We start from the raw sequence: 22,510 nt of genomic DNA, 5'->3' as shown, positions 1-22,510 counted from the left end.
GAACTTGCTTTAAGCAATTGGTTTGAAAGGAAAAAGGAAAGCCTCCAGAGGAGAAGTCTTTTAAAAGCAGAAGTAATGTATAGGCAGAGCTGTCTTCCTTGAAGATATACAGCTCTGTGGCCGTACCACCACGCCAGGCTTCCTGAGTCACCTCTGAGTAGGTGCCAGCCTGTCAGTGAGCTCCACTAAAATATACCCTTCTCCCACTCCCTGCCTGCTAGCAGCCCTTTGAGAGAGAATTGCCTTTACAGGATCCTAAGGTGTCTGCTGGGCTTTTATTCCCTGATTTTAAATGAGTTTTTAAATGAGCGGAGGGGAGGTGAAAAATGTTGGCCCATTTAATACTGTCGCTTAATGATCTGAGCCCCTGTTTGTGGAGTGATGGCTTATCTTGAGCTGTTCTTTCCTCTTCTTACCCGTTTTCCAGGAGAGTATCTCCTATTGTGTTAAGCCAGTAACCCTTTTTATATAGGTCAGCATATGGTATTAATGAGCTTTTGTACCCTGGTTATAAATGTCACCCATGTCTCTTGGAGAAGTGGGGAATAGAAAATATTGCCTGGATTTGTTCTTTTCCCTTTAGCAGTAGATGTGTGAAGCGGTTGACCTTCTGATAGGAAAAAGAACCCACTGATTAATCAGAGCCTTTTAGCTTTTGTCATTTAAAATGCAATCCCAGAGACCCAAGGATGCGGTGCTTGTCTTCAGAAGCACCAACTTCAGGAAAACCTAAGAAATGAAGTTGCTATGAGATAGGTGTGCCTGTAATGAGAGAAGTTTGCAGGAAACTTGCAAGTAGAAGCTGAGAAACTTCGATCTTTTATTTGTGAAACTACAGTATGTGCAAGCAGTGTTCAGCTTGGATGGAGCTCGGCCTGCAGCAGAACAGTGTGAGCTGTGTCTGACAGCAGAACCATTGCTGCTGGACTTGTCAGTGGCCCCAGTGCTGTCGCCTCTATTTCTTTTTCAGCCCCAGATATCTTGGCAAGCAAGGGGTTGAGCATCTGCAGTTTTGCTTAATCATACAGCCCCATAATGCTGCAAGCAAAGAACGAGGGGTAGCTGAATGCATTTGAAGTAGCTTAATAAATTAGTATTAGTGTTGTAATTTGCATTGTCTTTACTTTTGGATTTCAACTATTTAGCAAAAATTACTTGGAAGGGCCATTAATTTTAGTGTAGGAGTGATGATGCTGTATGTAGGAGAACATCTGGCTACGTGCTGGTATCTTTATTTTAAAGGAAAATGTTTGATGATATATTGAATCATAGAATCACCAAGGTTGGAAAAGACCTCTAAGATCATTCAGTCCAACCTTCCAACGTATTTAATGTGAAGATAAATGTAAACCACTGATACACTTTTCTCTTGCAAGGAAAATGGAGAAGATGGAGTCCTGATAATTCTTCCCATTTGTGCTGTGGCTGTGCATAACGTGCTTTGGAGAGCATTCTTAAGTGGAAAAGTATTGCAGGCTTTGCAGTGTGAAGCAGACTGGCTGCTCTGCTCTTGCTTGCCTTTCACCGTTTTATAGCTGTTTTCATGCCTTTAGTACATCTTATGTTCCTGTGGAATATCACCCTGATTCCTTTTGTTGCTGCTGTAGTTCAGCTAAGAATTACTGACGAGTTGTAAGTTTATGAGATTGCAAGGACTTTTAAAAATCGTTAGAGAAGAAACAATATTGCGTAAAAGCCTTAAAAGCTTTTTTTACTTTCTGTGCCTGGAGCATCTTTAAGAGCTTCTGGAGTTTCTCACTCAGGTTAGGCCATGGAAGTTGGTCACTGCAGTGAGCAGAAGGGATTATTCTAACGTGACATACCTGCAATTGCCATCGTTACCTTTCACCATAAGCAGAGTGGCTTTTTTCTGGGCGAGTGCAATGATTACACCTGCAAAACTGTCAGTTCAACAGCAAAACCCCCAGCACTCTGCAGTTTTCAGGCAACCTGCACACTCAGCACATGATCACGTATCCCAGGTATTAAGTAATGAGCAATTCTTGGAGTAATTATTGAAACGTGCAAATCTGGGTCAGCCCAAAGGAGAAGAGGAAGGGACTGGCTCTATGCTTCTTGCTGCTGCCCACATCCCGCACACTGAGCAGCCACTGTGAAGGTGGGCCATTTGCTCATGCCGGATCATTTGAATACATAATGCCCCCAGATCATCTTGTTGCTCCTCTTAATTTTTCTGTGAATAGATGGAAAAAAAGAAATAGAAGTTGGTCTTCTGTCTCAGCAGTGTTTGCACATCCTTGGAGGAGCAGAGGAGCACTCCTTGCCTGCTTGTTCTCGCTGCTGTTCAGACCACGATCCTCATAACACAGCCTGGATCCACTTAGCCCAATGGCAAATGGCAGGGAGAACAGCACCTTCTTTTATTGCTTTTTGGGGGAGAGCTGCAGTAAACTTCAGTAATCCCTCATTTGATGCTGGAGGGTAAATGTGACCTGGCTCTCGGGCAGACTTACTCTGTATTCTTTTCTGCTCCTTCTGCTTGCTCTGAGGTTTAAGAGTCCCACTGATTTGCACCCACACAGTTTCTCGTCTCTGTTATTGCCTCTTTTTTTTTCAAGGAAGCAGGAGGTCTGGCTGTCCACTGGCAGGGCTTGCAGAAGTGGCAGCACTCCTGGTGGGGACATGCTTCCCCATCCCTACAGGCAAGTTAGCAGGCTGCCAGGTGTGCTAACAGATACTTTGGCAGGTTTTCAGTTCCCAGCAGTGCCTGGCATGGCCATTCCCCTCCTTTCAGGAATGCAGATGAGAGTGAGAGGCAGCAATGGATCTTAGGGAGCAGCCTGGCCATGGTGTGAGCAAGAAACCTGCTGCTGGGATGAGGTGTGGAGCATCTTTCTGTGCCATAGGGGCTGTGCAGCCTAGGGAGGGCTCTTGCCCTGCCCCTGTATCCCCTTGTACCAGGGGACCTGAGTGTACCGAGGCACTGGCTGCTCCTGTGTTCCAGTGCTGATGACAAACATTTTGTTCATCATTTCTTATTTCCCACTGAAATGGTTGCATCGCTTAATTGGTGCAGGAGGCGATGTATTATCCAGACCAGGCTTTTCTGGATGGATGCTTCACTTGTAGCCTTTCAAAGTGCTGAATGTGTTTAAATTGGTTTGGGGATATTATACAAAAGGATGAAGTTAGTCTTAAGTAGCATGAGGGGAAGCAACAATAGGTAAATATTATTATTTTAATTTTAAACCTAGCAATATTTAGTATGGCAGAGAGCAGAATGAATGCAAAAACAAAACAAAACAGTCAATTCCCTGTCAAAAATGTGCAGATTGGGGCAGCTCCCATCTTGCAAAGACAGTATTGGCTGCTCCTGAGCCCTCAGCAGCTGGAAAGCCTGGGATTAGAGCAGCTTGCATCCTTTGATTTAGTACTGGATCATGGGATTGAAGTCACTTTGATAGATTCTTTTGGAGGATTTTGTGGAGCATGGGTTTTTTGGTGAGCCTGTGGAACAATGAGGTGTGTTTCTCACCTTGCAAGGCCACAAACTCTGTGCTGCAGGGGGTGTTAAGCAAACCTGTGCTCCCCACAGCAGTGGGATTCTCCACAGTGGGATGCAAAACATGCTCGGTTGATATGCAGGGAGATGTTGGCAAACTGTGCTGCTCAGACAGTTCCTTTCTTCTGTGTAGAATGGGTATTAGAATCTATCAGAAGGCCCAGAGGAAGGAAAAGCCTTAAAGAAAACGTGTGATAGCTAGGATTGGGTATGAATTCAAGCAGACTAAAGGTTAACATTTCTGGTGCAGCTGAAGCTGAGCATTACTTCACGACATCCATGCTTGAAAGCTGTGCCACTTGTTTTGGGGGGATAGTAGAAATACTACGTTGTGGTCTTAAACCTCTGCCTAAGAATTCCTACAGGCAGCGTTCAGAGTGGCTTCTGTGCAATATCTGATTTTTAGTATTATTTTCTTTTCCTCAGCATCATGTATTTGTAAGTTCGGGTAACAGATGGTGATTTCCAGGGTTAATATGCTGGGATGTGCCTTCCTTGGATCGAACAGCAAGCTCTTGAAGGAGATTTTAGCCTGTGAGCAAGTGCAGCTAGCAGTGAAGAGGTTTTTACATGCAAATTGTTTGTGTTTACTGAGCAAATTTTCTTAATGAGCCTAATTTAAAAAGAAAGGGTTAAGAAAGAAAAAGAAATAAAAGGAAGATCTTACAGGCTGTTACAGCCTTGGCGGTGCTGAACCTTCTTGACCCATTGAGATGCCAGCATGAACTCCCTTGTAGCCAAACCCCACTCAGTAGATTGCTTAGGGAGCTGAGCAGGACCAGGGAATACGGATCCTTTGTGCCCTGGGCTGTAGGTTGTTACTGCTGTATGTTGTTACCACGTCGAGGGGAAATGAAAAGGTTATTAGTGGACAGGATCGGTAACGTCCATTAAGGTGCTGCGACAGTAAAATTAATGCTTTTCAGTCATTAGGCACAGAGGCTCAGCGTGATCAGCTAATGCCCTAAAATTGTGTTTACTCGCTGGGTTAGCACTTACCAAGGATTTGGCTTTCTCTCTGTTAATGAGCTCCTGTTCCCTATGGGCAGTCAAGTATCCGTCAGGTTTCAGATATAAGCGTCCTCAGTGCTTATTTGTGAAGATCATTGAAACCAGGTAAACAAACTGCAACCGAATGGAGATTCTGCAGGTGTCCATGCTGCCGTGTGCTGTTCAAACTAAAGGGGACAAAATAAGCTGTTTGGAGTTGGTTTCGTACTGTAGGAGTCCAATGCAAATAACTACTGTTGTTAATTAGCATGAGGGATGAGCATGTACTATGAGCTATCTAAAAGAGATGAAGCTTGGGGTGGTGCGTGTGCTAATGGAGTAAGAGTTATAAAATGGCTTCCTGAATCCTCTTCCTTGTCCCAATAGCTGCATTCCTGGGTAGAAGCTTTCACTTTCTGAAATGTGATTTGATTGCTTTCCCATTGAATCTGTGGAAAAGCAGCAGTTAAAAGCTGGGAAACTGAAGTTTGTGGGGTGTTGTTTTACCTTCCCTCACCACCCCAAGTATACATGCACTGATGTGCTGTAGGTGTTAAGGTGAAATTGTCGAACAATTCACTTTGATGCCCAGTTAAACTGAAAGACTGAGAGTGAAATTATTTATGCCAGTTAAGAAAATCAAGTCAACCAAAACAAAACAATAAAAACACACAAAAAAACCCCCCACTCCTAAACAGAAGGAATCCACACCCCCCAGCAGGCACTTGCTTTCACATGAAAGTCCAGTTGCTTTGTGGGCATTTATCAAAGCCCAACAGAGGAAAGGGTATTACATGAATAGGGTGTGTATATCTTATAGATCTTTGAAAATATTTAGCTTAAATGAAAAGCTTCAATTATGCATGTGTGCATAATTTAATCCTGTAAATGATGCTCCTGTACTTACTGATGTAAAACCAAGAGCAGCCCCTTGGTTTGAACAGCAGACCCTCCATGGCCGTGGCTATAGATAGGCACTGCTTAAGTCCCGCATGGGTGAGCACTGGGCTCTGACCTGCTCCTTGGTTTGGGGACTTAACAGGGCTACTCAGGACAGAGCATCAGCCTCTATGAATGCTATCAGCCCACTTCAACAAGTCAGATTATTTAATTAGCCCTATTAAGACACTTCTATTTTTATAACTTATTTATGAGTGCTCTTGCTAAGCTGAAAGGTCCGGATTCAGGTTTCAAAAAGTGTTTTCGGCTCTTGGTGGTGTTAGCAGTCTTGGGAGGTTTTATACCACAACTCCGTTGCGTTTTCATCCAAAGCAAGCGAAGAGGCAGCAACAAGTGATGGAAGTCTGCTGATACGCTTTGTTCCTGAAATCCTGTTCTTTGGGTTTCAGAGGTAGCTTCTGACAGACCTTTGCTTAGAGATATGTATGGAGTGGTAGGATGCTGCAGCGCTGCACTGCTGGTCAGCTGCTGGCCGTTACCATCCCCTCCTTAGAAGGGGAATAGAGTTGCTGGCTGCTTGGACCTTGAACCCCTGACAATCCCAGGAGCTGCTGGAGGACAGTTATTTGTCCTGACATCCGTATTGTTGAAGTGCTTTGGTTGCCACACGGGGTACAAATGTTCCCCAGCAATCATTAAAGCTGCAGGAAAACAAGCATCCTGATGGATGCTGGTTAAAGGGCATGTGAGGGTTGCTTTGGACTAGGTGCTGTGCAGCTGGTTTACTGAGATACATGTTGTTTTTGTTTACATTGTTATGAGGATCGCGAAACAATCTGATGATTTACTATTGAGAATAAATCCAGTGTGCCTGTTCACCAAAAAAAGATTATGTGTCCAGACTGATACACGGTTACCTCTTCAGAAGGTTTGAAACAGCTCTAATTTGATTGTTAGAGGAAAGCTCCTTCAGCATCCCCCAAATTAAATTCATTCACAGAGACAAAACAGACTTCAAAGCATAACATTTTCACGTCTGGATTCAGTCAATCACCTTTCTTTCTGATGAGCCACTGCTGGATGGTGTGGAAGAAGAAACTCCCCAGATGTGGAGCCAGTAGATGCTGTGTAAAGATTGCAGTTGTGGTAAGCACTGGCTTGTGGCTTGAAGCTTGTTGTTGTGGTGACACTTAGGAAACAGTTAATTAACCAAAGCTCATTCCCAAGGTGATCCTGAAGCACTGTGTGATGAGAGTGCCTCTGTGGATTTGAAAGTACGGTTAAGCTGTTTTGAAAGCAGAGGATATCCAAGCGAGTGATGGCTCCATCCGAAACCAAAGCTAAGCTGGTTTGGAGAAATAGAGGTAGGGTGGCATTTGCCAGTCCATGCTCGAAGATCTTGTCCAACTGCAGTTGCAGATGAACATACAGAATGATACCCTCTTATTTAAGACAAATCTAAATATGTGCTCATTGCGTTATATCATCAATGAGTTATTCGAATAGTAAATAAGGCTTTTTATTACTTTCATTCTTGCTTTATTGCATTTGCTGCTCTACACAATATGTACAGCATTGGCACAATATAGCTTGCAAGCTAGCTGGAGCATTAGCAGAATTGGTAACGGTGTTCCAAAGCCATAATGCTTTGATTGTGGTACTGTTAAAGCCAGGAGAAAACAAAAACACAACCCAGACCCCAACAGTTGATGCGATTCAGGCTGTTGTACAGAATTAGGAAGTAACAGCTTAAAAATGAAGCGAGTGTAGTTATGGAACCTGCTGAGATGAGACAAAATTAATATGGCTTCCAAAGTACCTGTTGTGTTGGTTTTTTTTTGGTGTCAGCTTTCAGGGTAAAACAGAACTGTGAGCAATTGAGGAGAGCAGTATAAAGTAAGAAAAGGGGCAATAATACGGAATGCGAAAGATACTGGGCATAGTATTTTAACATGGAAGATGCTGACTAAGTTAATGCTGAAGAGGAGTGTAGGCTGTGTTGAAAAACATTTCACTCCTTGCTCTGAAATTAAATATTTAACAGCACACTGAAATAACATGGATTTTAAACGCTGAGATAAATTTAACGTGGGTTCATTTTATTTCGATAAATGAGTATAGTGCTGAACGAAGTAATCTGATTTGTCTGAATATACAGCTGTCTAATAGGATGGATGAACGGATGTTTGTACTGGTGCTGGAGTGCACTGCATGCTGTAACTGGAGCGTTAGGTTAAGTAGAAGAGTCTTGAGAGACGGTCATGACAAGCAGCAGAAATTTTTGTAAACATCGAAATAAAAAAACCCAACAGACCTTAGTTTGAAATGAATCTTTCACTTGCCAAATTAGCACAGCTTCATATTATGCCTATTTCCTGAAGGTTGGCATAGAACTTGAAGATCTTGTATGCGTAGATGTGCAGTGTTTTTTCCATTGGCAGCAGCTGCTGTAGGAAGACACCAGCTCTGCCTGCAAACCTGGTCTGCTTCTCCTTAGAGCATGGCATCATTTCTCCAGGTTCTCATCTGCTTTCTGGTGGAGGTAAACCTGGAACAACTGGGCCAGCTTGTTGGAAGTTGCTTTAGATTTGCATATTACTGTTTCATATTACATACATTTTATAAGAGAAGTCCTTGTAATTAAGACTGCCGTGCAACTGTCTCCTCAGATGGTGACTTGTGCTAGCCCACAGGATGTCTGTGTGGAATCACCTGAGAAGTGCAGGTAGATGGTGTGCGGTGCCTCTGGCTGACCCCAGGAAAGGCACAGGAAGAGTATCCATGGGGTTTGCTTTTATCCTTTCCACAGTACAAGTTTTGAGTCATCTACAAGAGAGGTTTTCGTATCAACAGCTTGAAAATGCAGCAAAACCTTTTTTGATTTTGCTATTGGAGAACTGACGGCAAAGAACTAGTAATCTGTTGCCAGCAAACCAGACGTTAAATGTATGTCAGATATAAGGGTCCCAGTATGCTACTTTGCATGAAGCAGGTCAGTCTTCTCTATCTGGATTGGCTTTCAGGAATGAAGTGAGTCTCCACGTGCTTAGTCTTGACTTTCTCACCCTTCAGATTTGTACCTGATGAGAAAATAGAGCAGAATAGTCCTGCTGAGTACATCTTGCAGAGCTGCACAGAGCTGTTCAGCATCATGTGCCCCCAGTAGGCAGGCACTGTGGATCCAGACAGTGTTCCATGTAAAGCACAGGTGGGACTGTGAGAGGTCAGTGGTGAAGCACAGAACTGCTCCTCCCCTTCCCAAAAACTGGAAACTGTGGCATGGAGTGTTTGGAGAGGAACTTCTCTGTCCACATCTGGTAAATGAAGCTGAAATGCACTGTCTGTTACTGGCAACTTGGTGTCTGTGCAGGCAGATGGACCTCTGGCAGGAGTCATTTGTTGAGTGACTGCTGAAAGCAACGACATTGGCGTCTCCTGTAGTTTCTTCCTGTCATCTTCCATCCCTACTCCTGGAGAAACAGAGGCTGAGCACTGCTAAGCTACTCTTAAAATTGAATTGCATTTGGTATACTTTCTTTACTGTCCAAAACAATGTCCAAAATAGTAAGCATTTGTACGTCCTTCTACTTTTTAATTGGTGGTTTTATTGAAAAAGATCTGAAGAGAGCTGCAGCTGTAATTTCCCTTCCTTTCATTGCTGATACAACTGGAAGTTGTTAAAACTCGCTATTGGAAGTAATTAACAATACAGAAACCCAGGAAGCGTGATACCATATTGAACAAAGTAAAAGGTGAAACTCAGGACCTGAAAAGTAAGTAGCTTCTGAGTGGCTTTCCTGCCAGTGCACCTCAGACATGTGGCGTCAACTCTACTGATTTTTCAGCTTTATTCATCAATGAAACCAATGTTTGTCATATTTAAGTTACGTACGAAAAAGTGGGTATTTTATTTTTTTTTTTTAGGGTTTTTTTGTTTTGTTTTAAAAAACTTGATACATGTAGCGTTGGATCAAGGCACATACAAGACTGGCCAAAGGGCGTACAATGCACTTTGGTTTTTAGTTGAAAAGACAAATGATTATGGCAACAAAGTGTGGCTTGGGGTTTAAACATGAAATAGCGTATAGTTCAGCAGGAAGGCAGAAAGAAACGTTACTTTACAGATTTAGCAAGGAATTTCTGGAAAACTGTGACAGTAATGGGCAGTATTCCTGACTGTAATGGCAGTACAGTTAACGCATACCTATAGAATGTTTGAGTAAATGCTTTAAAATAGCTGTATTCCCCAATTTTCTTTTGACCCGGGTGACTAAAATTTATGAGACGGTGCTTGCATTGCCTGCTTTTCGTCCCGTTTGTTTTCCTTACAAAGCTGTACTTCTAGCCCTTCTTCTGCTGAAGAACAGTTGCTCAGTGTTCTCCCTGTCCCCCTGCTACTGCCTTCCAAACGTCTGTGGCCATCCATCACCATTTTCTCTCTAACAAACAGACCACTGGTGTTGATAACCAGAAATCTACCGTTACACCCTATCTACCCCTTGGTTAATGGAGCCTGGCACATTTCTTTAGAATTCCTTGTTAGGAATTTTGTTACGCTTTCTTCCAAGGGTCAGTTTTTTCCTTTACAAATGCCAACAGTTTCAGTCTCATGCACGTAATCGATTTGATTATTTTCTTTTTAGACTGGATTTCACCATTGTTGGATGGATGTGTCCAGACAGCTGATATTGCCCATTACTACACGCATTTTTGTTTATTGAATATTGTCGTGGTTTACAGATTTAACAGACCCAACACTTAAGTTCTGTGAGTTTTTGCAACCACTTCTTGATCTCTTCCTGATTTGCCAGGTTTAACATTATTTTATTAATACCAAAGTGAAAAATGGCCTGTGCTTACACTTACAAGGATCTCAGATGAATGTTCTGACTGCTCAACACGGCAAGAAAATTCACTTTCACAGTCAACAAGTCATCTTACTCAGTAGAACACAAAAGTTAAATGGTCTGTAACTTCAATATTAGCAAGGAAAATACAGTACAAATTACTAAAAAATACTAAAATATAGAATTGTGGTCAGGTATCCCCACTACATTAATCGCAGCAGTAGCCTGAAATTTGAAACTTTTAATAAAAAGTTCTTAAATATAAATTATATGGCAAATGTACAGTACATTGCTTTGTCAGTCTTTAATCCAGTGTTTTGCAGTAGAACAGCAACCGTTAAAAGTCAGTCTTTTCTCATTTATTTTTTTAAAAAAAAAAACAAACAACAAACCAACCAAAACCAAACCAGTCTTTTATGTCCTTCAGTATCATGAGTGTGAATGATCTGAATCTGGGATACCACTGTCTCTGTAGCTCCTGTTACTACTGCTTTCACTGTGGCTGTTCTTATATAGATTCATGCCGTTAGGGGGGAAAATGGTGTGTATTACAAACTCCTCCTTAGACACCTGGTCGTTAGTGATGGGTATCATCTGAAAGGAAGTTTCCCTGATTTCTAGGATGGAGTTGTCCTTCTTGGTGCCCGCCTCAGCGTAGTCGTCCTTCCTCCTGCGCCCCTTGCTGTAGGCACAGTGTCGGGAGAAGAGGGCCCCATTCCTATGGACGTACCAGCACACCAGGGCCAGCAATGCCAGGGCCACCAGTGCCACTGCGCCACCAATGATGGCGGCCAGAGGCACACTGGAGTTCTTGTAGGGCTCCTTTTCCTGCTCCCGGTTGAGTGTGGTTGTCGGGTTGTACATCTTGAGGGGAGCTGTCTCGGTCTCAATGCATTCAGGTGTCTCGTCAGAGAGATAGATGTTGCTGGTTTCCATGGGGACCATGCACACGCGGTACGGTGACTCTGGTTCGAGTGCTGTAAGCAGGTAGTCACTCCTGTCCCCTGTTACGATGGTTTCAGTTATAGATCCAAAGGCAGGGCTGTGGCCCATCTTGAGCCAGCTGAGCCGTAAGGCTGTCATTGGCAGCGCAACTTTCCAGGAAATATGGATGGTCTCTGTGCTCACCGACTTCACAAATATTGTAATGATCTTGCGTACCGGGCTGGCTGTAGTTCTGTAGTTCTTGTTTAGGTTGGGGGTCTTGATGTCTGGTTGTTTGGTCACAGAAACCGGCCAGTGTCCCTGAGCCGGGTACAGTGTGCTGGGTACTGCAGTAGTGATCTGGATGGTGCTCATATCATCCTTACAGTCGAACAGTTCTGTGTTGAGGTCTTTGATAGCCATTCCGCGCACTTTTTCTGGTGCCTGGCACATCAGCCCACGTACGTTCACTTTCAAAGGCAATGACTGCAACCAGTCACGGACCCACTTCATTTTGCACCCGCAGTGCCAAGGGTTGTTGCGAAGAAATAGCTGAGTTATGTTGTCCAGGTCATCGAAGACACCCTGAGGTAAATTGCTGAGATTGTTATTGGACATATCCAGTCGATACAACTGCCTTAAGTAAGAGAAAGCGTTGGGTGGCACGTGATTGATATGGTTTTCTTGAAGATAAAGCTTCCTTAGGTTTGTGCCTGGCAAATTTACTGGTGCAGCTGTAAGTGAATTGCGAACCAATGACAGTTCTGTAAGATTGACTAGATTCATGAAGACCTTGTCTCCTAATCCGTGGTTATTTAGAAGATTTCCATCTAGAACAAGGCGTTTTAGATTTGTAAGGTCTTGAAGGGACAGCTCTGAAATCGTGGAAATACGATTATCATCCAAGCGCAGCTCTTCTATTGTTTTAGGCAAACCCCAGGGAATGGTGCTAAGGTGATTTCGAGAGAGAAAAAGAAGTCTGAGATAGATGTTGTCCCTGAAAGCTCCATCTTCAATGCTAACAGCGGAAACAGAATTATCATCCAAATGCAGTTCTTCCAGATAAGGAATTTGTGAAAGCGAATCGTAAGTGATGGTCCTTATATTATTCTCCTGCAAATGCAGTTCTTTGACGTACTTAGGGAGGTTAGTGGGAAATTCGTCTAGGCTGTTGTGGTATAAAAATATTCTTTCCACCCTACGCAAGTTCTTCAGTTCTGATGGAATCCCAGCATTATTTATTTGATTGTTCTGAAGGAAGAGGTTAGTAGCATCCTCTGGGATTCCTGTAGGAATAGATGTCAAATCGCGATCATTACAATATATGAAACCCACATCACAGCGACATACTGATGGGCATGGTTTGGCAGTGACAGAGTAAGGTGCCATGTCAAGTAACAGCCCTATTTTAGTCCAAATTAGGAAGACGCTCCAGGGTACAGTAATCATGGTCAGGAATGATGAGATTTGTATACAGTTCTGATCTTCAAAATCTAAAAACAAACAAACAAACAAAATTATCCAGGTCGTCAGTGAAGAAAATTCAACTTCAGCATTATAGAAAACATCTGACATACACATAATTAACAAAAATCCAAGTTTGTAGACACTGTACTTTTTCTACATACATCGGCAACAATACTTCTGCTTTTACTACTTCAATTAACTTAACAGACTACTCTGAATAGTAATTGAAAATAATACAATCAGGCACGTCTGGTCTGTGAATGGTTTTGTTTAATCAAGAAGGCTCGTTCCGAGGATTCCTCTCCATTTCATTTCACATATAGAGGCCATCTTTGTTCACAGATACCAGATAAGTACACAGCTGAAGTCAAACCAGAGTTCGAGTAAATCATTCTATATCTGAAAGATAAGAAGTAATTCCTAAGCCAGCTAACTACCTAGAAGCCCTTAAGTGAACTATAAAATCCTTGCCAAACCCAGAAGTTGGGTGGTTCAGCTATTCTGGAGGGTAAGGAAAGTCCTAATGGCACAGTACAAAATGCAGACAAGAACAAAGCCCGGCTAAAGACTTTTTTGGGGTTTTTCTGGGAACTTAACACCACATGGTGTGTTTTACAAATACTGCAGCTAACTCTTCTTGTTTTTCAAGCTGGAATGTTTAGAAAGGTGAACGTAACAATTGGTGTGCAGCTTACAAACCAACAGAGCTGTCAGAGCTGTGGCTTTCTAGTTGACTGGATGGAATATTTCATTACATGCTTAATTTCATGTTTAAATACTTGTCATTCTCAAAAGTCTTCTTGCTAAACAGTACACTAATAAGAGACTATTTGGCAGGTTTAACCACATTTTCACATCTTATTAGTTCATACTGTGCAGGGTGGGATAATATAAATTAACTCTTGAGACTGAAATTGTACTTTGCACTGGTAGCATGTTTGTACACCGAGCTCAGGTAATTAGCATTTTTATAGCTTTTAAGACAACATAATTCAATTACCATTGTAATTAGGGTGGTGAAAACTTCTGTAAGATGCCCTATGCATTAAGCAGTGCCATGACCCTTTCTCTTGTGGGTTCATATATTAACTGAACTTTATTCTCCGAGGCATGAAAAGGAAAATAAATTAATATTGATCCTACCGTATTTAAAGGTAAGAGTAAATTTTGTGCTTGAGGATATCCAGCAAACAAATTCCTCTCTCGCTCTTATACTTCACTCCATGGATGGCTTCTCCCTCAGCTGCCCCTTCCTGGTGGTGCCTGCTTCCAGGCACTATGCTCCAGGGGCAACCCAACAAAGATTTACCATGGTACGTAAGCACACCAGCCGAGAAGCAGAAAAGCTTCAGCTTCCTTCTATTTCTGTTCTCATGTAACGTCTGTGAATGGAGAGCCTCTTTTGTTTGGTTTAATGCCTTTAACAAGAATTACTTTCTTTGTAACTTGTACAAGTTCTTTTGTGGGATGCTGTAGTTGGGAGGTTGCAGCTTGAGCGCCGCGTGATGGAAACTATTCATTATGCTGGGGCCTGAACAAGGATCGCCTCTTCAGGAGGTCAGCAATGGAGGTTTATCTCTGTCCAGAGTTATCCAAGGATAAACTTTGTACAGCAGCTACATCCTGATACATCCACACCTTGCAGAGAAGACCATTTTCCAGCGCTCACTCTTAACACTTCCCAATTTGTAATGCAGGAAAGAATTCCGCTGCACGCTGAAGGCAGGTCCCAAATGTAGGAGTGTTACACAATTCAGGTGGTCTTCTTCATAAAGACACCAAAGTATTATTTCCTTCCCAGAAAACTCCTCTTTAAAGGCCTTCTGTGAACTCTTAATTTCCTGTAAAAGTAAAAACAAACAGAAGAAACTAATTAATAACAACTGCTGGACACTAGTATTCAGTTGTATTGCGTTCCTATATAAATCATGCTGTGCTTACTGTACACCATCAGCACGTCATTTTATCCCAATATATCAGTATTTCAGCAAAACACAGGGACGTTTAGAAACAGCTTCTGCTGTTTAGTCTCACATGGTTGCCATTTTGCTGGAACAAATCTTTTCCCTCCTTCCAGCAGCAAATGAAGTCATTGTGCATTAACAGACAGTACCAAAGTCTTTGCAAATGATGTTTTCTGCTCGAGGACAAACGGCAGTCCTGCTGTGGGAGGAGTTAACGTGGTTGCTTGCTTTTTGTTTTGGGCAAACAGAAGTAGATCATGAACCTCTCTCTGGTGTTAAATTTGAAATGAATTAAATTACCATTCAGGACTTCTTGGATGAAAGAGGAAAAGTTTCCACTGAAATAGAGAATTAGCGTTTCACATTTTGCATCCTGCTGTTTCTGCATTGTGGGCTAGTAGTCATCTGCATCAGCTTTTTGGAAATGGAGGCGTGTGGGTTCTGTCCATGAAATGTGCTCAGTATGCCAAGCTGCCTGAACTCGTAAGCTACTGTATTTGTCGTTTTGCTCAGCGGAATCACTATTTAGATTGACTTTTTATTAACTTGATTTTTCTCACTTCAAAAATAAAAGTAACCTCGACTTTTCTTATTACTAGAGGAACCATTTGGCTATTTTTAAGGGCAGAAAGTATCCAGTGAGATACTGAGTCTCTGTTCCCTAAGATGTAGGCAGTGTCTGTGTGGAGCATCAGTAGTTAAGTCTGAAATCAAATCTTCGGTACTGAGCGTGGTCCTCAGCACTGAAAAGCCCTGAAGAAACAGCAGGCTGAATAAGCCTTGTTTGGCTCCCTTCATGTGGGCATAGCTGGAGCTGCTTCTGGGCCACCATAAAATAACAACTGAACAAAAGCAGCCCCTGCTTTAAGACTCTTTTTTAATTGGAAGCAGGCATCACAAAGTCTTCATGCAGTACGTTCTACTCCTGTAGCAACAGCAGATCTGCACTGATACAATAATTATTTACACAGATAAAGCGATGCTTTTCCTCTTCAATAGCATAAAGATGAGCATTTGAGAAAAAAAAAAAAGAAAGCAAAACCAGACCCACTCGTGCAATGGTGTGAGCGTTCTGTGAGGGAACAGTAAAGCCTCTGCTCTCCTGAAGCTGCTTTAATGCCTATCTGAGGGTTTGGTTTTCTGTTTGTTTTTCACTTTGTTTCAGCAGCTGTGTAATGAAAATTGCAAATGAAAATGAGAGATGCTCTGTAAGACTGGCAGAATTAAGCATTTTGAGATATTCTTTGCTTTTAGTAAAACTAAAGTTCTGTTCTGGACTATAAGGGAATGCATTTTTTTTTAGGGACCGGTTAATATATGCAGTCAGTATTAGAAAATGGAACAAACAAAAGCTCCACATTCTTTGAGATTAAGCAGCATCCAATTTCCTCGGGTCTGTATCACTCAAGTGTTTGTGGAAACTTAAATCCAGGATCTATTCCTAAAGCTTGGAAATAAAACAGTTGCTTAAGAGCCGTACGAAAATAACGTCTCATAGGAACCGACGTGGAATTGTGACAGAGGGCATTTTCTGGGTGTTGTGCATGTGCAGTGAAGTAGGAGTATAAGTGCGTTGTTCAGTAGGCCTGTGAAGGCTTCAGTCACTTTTAAGAAGCTGAAAAAAAAATAATCTCATAAATTGTTCCTCAGAACTTTTAGGGCTGTTAAATAGGCTGTAAAAAAAAAAACACAACTAAGGAAGGCATGTTGCTATTGATCCAAACAGTCTCTAGTGTGCATGCAGACACGAGAAAGTTAAGTGCATTGGCTCTACCTTTCTAGCATATAAACAGCTTCCTCTTTGCCCCGCCTGATAGTCGGCCCTTCGCTTATTGCTGCCATTATAATAGCGGTAATGTGTAGGATTAAAATGAAAGCACTAAAGCTCATTAAGTTCTTGGAATTTTTTTTATCCCTTCTCTCAAAATTACATAAAAACAAGGGAGAAAAATAAAAGCGGGTCTCTTTGGAGAAGATGATACTGTTTCAAAAATGTGGATTAAGACCATACCCCCCACTCCCTTTTCTGAGGGCAGAATAGTTTTCTCCAGGTTCTGATTGTTTGATATCTTGCACTTCCCTTTTATATCTGGAGCCACAGCTGAAAACAATGTTTTTGCATATCAAAGGCTCCAGCGATCTGTCTGCAGAGAAGGGAATCCTGCTGCCCTGCTTCAGCCCTCCTCCTCCCATCCCGGCCTAGGATGAAAGCAGAGGGGACACGCTGAGTGTGCAGGTCCCGGCAGCACCAGCATGGGAGGCTTCATGGACACATGGCTCTGAAAGGAGCCATTAATTTCGAGCGGAGCAGGAAAGAAAGATGGATTTGAGAGAGTGGATGCTGGAATTCATTTTTAAATGACTTTCTGGTAACAAAAGTAAGGAGGGAACAGCCAAACTGCAGCTTTTCTGCTTATCTTCATTCGGAGCTGAATATTTTCATGAACTTTGCTGAACCTTATGGTTAAATTACTTTTCCTGGGACATTGTGTAGGCAGCCGTGTTACAGATAGCTGGGATGCCCGGACCTGCACTCAGACTTATCGACGGGCTGCAGCTCATTTTGAAACAGTAAAAGCAATTTGCACTGCGTAAGAGAAAAATACCAAAGAACGGAGTATTTATTATAACACGTGGCATCCAGCTGCTCTGCCTTAAGGGGAAAAAAAAGAAGCAAAAAAAGCTGTAAGTTTCTCTAAAAACGGTGCCAAAGAGATTTCTTCTTTCTGAGATGTGATAAAACCCGACTAAAACCCAGAGCTGGCACTTCGGGTCCCACAGTGCTTACTTTAATCCCCACCCACTGCTGGGATAACCAGGAGCTGGCTGCTAACCCCAACACAACAGGGCACAGGGACAACTTTCACCCCTTAGTTTTAGGTCGGTAGGACAAGAGCAACTTTAAGTTAGTGTTAGGATATGCACAGTGGCAAGCCTAATGATTTAGCTTAACCTGCATGCTAAGACTGCAGAATTACCTCCGCATTTGTTATTATCAGAAACATAAAATGCACTTGAAATGCCTCTGGATCCATTCCCTGCACACGCTGCCAGGTTAGTTCTCAGAGGTCACAGCTCCTCTCAAATAGTTCCACCAAGTTTTCAACACAAGTTCCACAGTGCTAATCTGTCCTTAAAGCAATGCACATGCTTTGGGTTTTTTTTCCTTAAGTGTATTATTCAGACTTGGTTGATAGTGACAGCAAAATGCTTTCTAAGCACCCTGTCTAGGAGCTGAAATTTCCACGATCATCATATTTCAGGAAGGTGCCCCACTCCTTTGTTCAGTGTGAGGCAGGCACAAGGTCCTCTGCCTGTCTTTTCCGGGGCTAAAAAATGCAGAGGGTTTTCATTGGAGTGAGTGAGCTCTCCAGGTCTCTGTGTCCTGGGGAAATGTGCTTTATTTTTCTCCCCCCCCCATTCAATACGGTTTTATTTATCTTTTTTGCTTATTCCTCATCCTCCATCTTGCGTGGTAGTTGAACATAATATTGCCTCTGTCCTTCTACTTCTCACGTGTCTTAAAAAAATGAAAAATTTAATGTGTTCTTCCCTCTAATGGGATTGAATCTGACTCTGAAATGGGTTCCAAGTGGAAGCTGAACTTCGTGCCAAAGGTGAGCCAGGGCAGCATCTGCTGCAGAGGAGGAAGATCGACTATGAGTGGTTCAGTGGTTGCTTTCTGAAGTTCACTTTTAAAACCCTTTCTGGCTCTGAGGATGTTGGCTCAAAGAGCCCCCGAGCACCGTGCTGCTGCTGTGCAGTGCTGTGCCCTGCAGGGCCTGCCTGCTCCTATGGCCGGGGGGAGCGCAGTGCTCTGCATCGCAGTGCTCACCCAGCTGGGCCAGGGATGGCTCCTGGGCTCTCTCTGGGAGCTGCTGTGGGGATGAGGCATTTGCCTGCATTTAGAATGAGAGAACAGACAACAAACGCTGCTCTGCTTCCACGGGGAAATCACTGGTTTTCCCTCTTGACAAATTTAGGTGGAATTATACCCTGCACGGAGTCCCTATCGCCAAACGTTAAGCATATCCAAAACATTACTGAAATACCGCATACAGCTGCCTTAGCTTTGTTTCTTTCCCCTTTTGTCTGCTTGCCTACCGATGACTGAATTTACTGCTCTGACCAGAGAACTTGACAAGCTGCAGGGCCGCTCCAGTCCGTGCGGTGAGCTCTGTGCAGTGCACCGTGCCTGCTGCGGGCTCAGCCTGCCTGCACCGAGCCAGCCGGGGGCCTCTTATTAAAAATACACGTAAGCAATCGCCTTTTAATACTCCTGAGCCGCCTCGAGGTGATTAAAGCAAAGCTCGAGCGCTCCCTGGCCATTAGCAGGCAGGCTTCCTGCTGGAAGGAGACAAAGATGGCCATCCACCCACTGAAGGCACTCGGGAAAAACAGCAGTGCAAAGTTTGCAAACTCCAGCATTGCCTCGGACGGCTCGCGGTTGCCTTTCGCTCTCTACCTTTCCACTTTGAGCCACCGCTTCCGAAAGGCAAACGAAAAAGCAAAGCCCCGCAAACGCACCTTTATTCGATTCTCGCCCTGCAACGTGCACATTTCATTCCCAAAGATGAAAGCTTGGCTGCGAGTTTTAACTACGGAGGTTTTTTTTTGCCCGCTGGGGGGTGGTGCGCGCTGCAAAACGGCGCTGCTGAGAGCCACCAGGCAGAGGGCTTTGCTGCTGTCCAGTCCTCCCTGCTTTAATTACAACAAAGTCTCCTGTTGAGAAAAACAGAGGCGGCCTCCAGCGGGGGGAATTAAAAGAAAATAAAATAAATCACTTTTTCGGGGACTTTTCGGAATCTTATTTCCCGTGGTGGCCGTATTAAGCGTGGGATTCATCCAGCTGCTCCTTCCCCAGTTGAAATTAAACGGTACGAAAGCACCAAAATAATAATAAAAGAAAGGGAGACTGGATGTTCGGATGCACACCAAAGCTGGGCGCCGCTTCTGCTGTATGCGAGGAGCGGAGAAAAATAGAAACGGCTATTGGAAGTGGTGAAACGTGGCTGGAGAAAACGGGAGAGCTGCGTGTCGGCACGGCCTCAGCAGCTCTTAAGGTAACAGGCTTTAGACGAAGCCCGGCGTACCTTTTCCTTACGGCACGTTAGCACAGCGATCAGGAGCCGGGCAGGCTCAGGGTGTTGGGGGGGAAAATAGGGACCGGAGGGTATTTGTGGTGTGCGGAGGGGAAGGGCTGGCAGCCCGCACAGCTGTCCCCGCGCGCGGCCACATCTGTGCGTCTCGCAGCGCATTATTCCTCCCTCCCTTCGCACTCTCGGCTCGACAAACGCATTTTTCTCTCGCTAATTCAAAGAAACGTTCATTAAGACGCCGTACCCCCGGGCGGCAGGCGGGCGGGAGCGAGGGATGCTTCTGTCTTTTCGGGCAGCGCGATTTAGGCGAGGAAATCGGACTCGAGAGAACGAATCGCTGTTTTAAGTCTGTTCGTTTTCTGCCCCTCTCCTGACTCCCCGCTTAACGCCGGAATCCCGGCCCGAGCGGGCAGGGGGGACGGCGGAGCGGGGAACAAAAGCCAAAGGGCAGAAAGCAGCTCCGAGTGCGGGGCGCGGAGGAGGCGGCGGGCGGACGGGCTGCGAGCTCGGGGAGCCGCACAAAAGTTGACGGCAAGTAGCGACGGAGCGCGGCAGCATCGCGGCTCCGCGCCGGGCGCCGCTCCCACCGCCGGCCCCGCGCTGCGCCCCCTCCTCCTCATCCTCCTTCACCCCGCGGCCCGACCCGCTCAACTCCCGCGAAGGCAGCGCGGAGCCCCCACTTACCTGCGGGGAGCGGGTTGGACGTTGGCTGCGGCGAGGCGGCCGCCGTAATCCCACCGTTGGGCCGGGAGCCGCTCGGCCAGGTGCGGAGCGACGGAGAGCGCAGCGCAGAGAAGCGCAGCGCAGAGAAGCGCGGGGCAGCCGCCGAGCTCGCCCTCAAGTCGCGGCGGCAGCGGGCAGCCGCGGGGGCGGGGCCGCACGTCAGCGGGGGGCGGGGCCTCGGCGGGAGGGGCGGGGCGGGGCGCGGCCGCTAGGGGGAGCAGCAGGCGGCGCCGTGGCCGCGCAGCGGGAGGGGCGGCGCCGCGGGTGGAGGGGAATGCTGGCGTGGGGCCCGTGAGCCCCAAGGGCGGCCCGCTTCATCTTCGGAGTTTTGGCTTCTCTTCTTTGCACCGGGTAGGAGGAGCAGCTGTGGGCTGTAGAAGCACGTAAGGAAAGGAAATAAAATTGAGGAGGGCTTTAAAGCGAGGAGTCCGTGGCTCCTTCAGGGTGTGGGTGCTCAGTGCGGCGCAGTGGCAGCAGTTGCCTTGTGGTGATGCCACGCGCTCCCAGGTGATTTCTCACCAGGCCGAGTTCCCTTCTGTTCATAGGTTATCACCTTGCAAACTGCCGGCTCCTTTGCCATGTCTGTCTCTCCTGGCTGGCGGTATGGAGGTGAGCCTCATCCCCTACCTCCATCTTGGCCTTGTGGTCCTGTTGCCAGCGTGGGATGCTGAGTGGGCAGCAGGTCCCAACATGGCGGCAGTCTCCAAGATGGCGGTAGGCCCCAACATGGCAGCAGGCTCCAACATGGCAGCTTGTCATCCCCAAGCTGCATTTGTGTGGATATTGAAGGACAGCAGGACTGAGCTGTGTTAAGGTTAAAGGGAACTCGATTGTCCCTGGGCCTGTGGAAAGTGCTGGAAAGTTGTGTTGCACTGTGTGAGTTTTGAGTTCTTCAACTCTTGTTTCTTTGGCTTTGGTCGGAAGAGTTACAGCTCACCTTTTTACGGGAGGGATTTTAATAGATTTTTGAACGCTGCTTGCCCTGTGTGGTGTTTAGATGTTTGAAATGTTGCGTATGTTCTCTATTTATTCAACCAATCTGGAAAATAAATAAATAAATCCTGGGTTGATCTTCCGTGACAATGAGAAAAGGATATTTTTTCTTTGTTGTTTCAATTCTAATCTTTCTCCATGGACACTAAAAACTAATAAGAAATTGACTTCAAGTTGAGGTACAATTGACAGTCAATTGTGGAGTCCTGGCAGGGTGAGCTGTGCCCTAATCTGCTCAGTGTGAGAAACTTATACTTTTTAATGTGCTTGTAATGTATTTTACACATCTGCACGCGTATGTATAGGCACATGTTAGACGAGCTTAGATGTTCCCTGTGTTGCAGAGTGTCTGAGTTCAGATGTTTGGGGCACGACAGTGGGCAGGAAGCATTTTGAGATTCTCTGAACAACCTGCAGATCTTTTAAACGAAATTTCTTTGAGATTATAGCTTTTTTTTAATGCATATTTGGTATTTCGCATGCCTGACTTAATGCATTAGTTGCCTGCTGTTACTGTGGCATGTTGCTAAAACTTAACATATAGCTCTAGGTTGTTCACAGGGGTCATATATGGTACCCCCTCATCTACCTTGTGGTGCTGTTCCAAGGCTGGCCCAGCACTTCTGGCACCAGTTAGAAATTCCAGTAAATATTCCTGCAGAATTCCAATGGGCATGTGAGAGATAATGAGATTTTACCAAGTCGCAGCTGCTTTAGAGTACTGAAAGGTTTTTCACATGTTGTCACAAGCATATTTTTGACTGTATTATTTTATTTAAGCTCTTTAACTGTGCTTCTTGAGAACATGGTTTGCCTTTAAAATACTTTTCACAAATAATGGTATGTGTTGTGAACTTGACCTTCTTCTCCGTCTTGGTCTTAATCTATAGAAATTCAAGGCTTCTTGAATTCCAGGAGAATTGAACTCTGTTAAAACTGATGAAGTTACTTGCATGCAGGGAATGAAAATATTCATATGTAACACAGATATATCAAACTCTAGTAATATAATGAGTTATTTTAATTGGATTTTGGAGTTAAAATAATCTTTTCACCTATATTTTATATATAAAATTAATT

The 22,510-nt window shown here is 44.5% G+C and overlaps 2 protein-coding genes across 3 annotated transcripts in view; one reads left to right on the top strand and one right to left on the bottom strand.

The window, feature by feature from the left end:
• Nucleotides 1-22,510, top strand: part of MACROD2 (mono-ADP ribosylhydrolase 2) — an 809,651-nt gene that overhangs the window by 81,591 nt on the left and 705,550 nt on the right. The window lies entirely within an intron of this gene.
• FLRT3 (fibronectin leucine rich transmembrane protein 3) lies at nucleotides 9,301-20,566 on the bottom strand. Its single transcript, XM_072330920.1, has 3 exons — nucleotides 20,399-20,566; nucleotides 13,795-14,492; nucleotides 9,301-12,677 (listed from the first exon to the last, which is right to left on the bottom strand). The coding sequence occupies exon 3, from the start codon at nucleotides 12,631-12,633 to the stop codon at nucleotides 10,690-10,692; it is 1,944 nt and encodes a 647-aa protein (XP_072187021.1). The 5' UTR covers nucleotides 12,634-12,677; nucleotides 13,795-14,492; nucleotides 20,399-20,566; the 3' UTR covers nucleotides 9,301-10,689.

This window comes from Excalfactoria chinensis, chromosome 3, assembly GCF_039878825.1.
Source record: "Excalfactoria chinensis isolate bCotChi1 chromosome 3, bCotChi1.hap2, whole genome shotgun sequence".
In the NCBI taxonomy this organism is placed as follows: Eukaryota; Metazoa; Chordata; class Aves; order Galliformes; family Phasianidae; genus Excalfactoria; species Excalfactoria chinensis.
This window is presented reverse-complemented; position numbering and strand designations above follow the sequence as displayed.

Excerpts from the sequence above, each read along its gene's own strand:
- FLRT3 (XM_072330920.1), bottom strand. The coding sequence starts at position 12,633 with ATGATTACTGTACCCTGGAGCGTCTTCCTAATTTGGACTAAAATAGGG.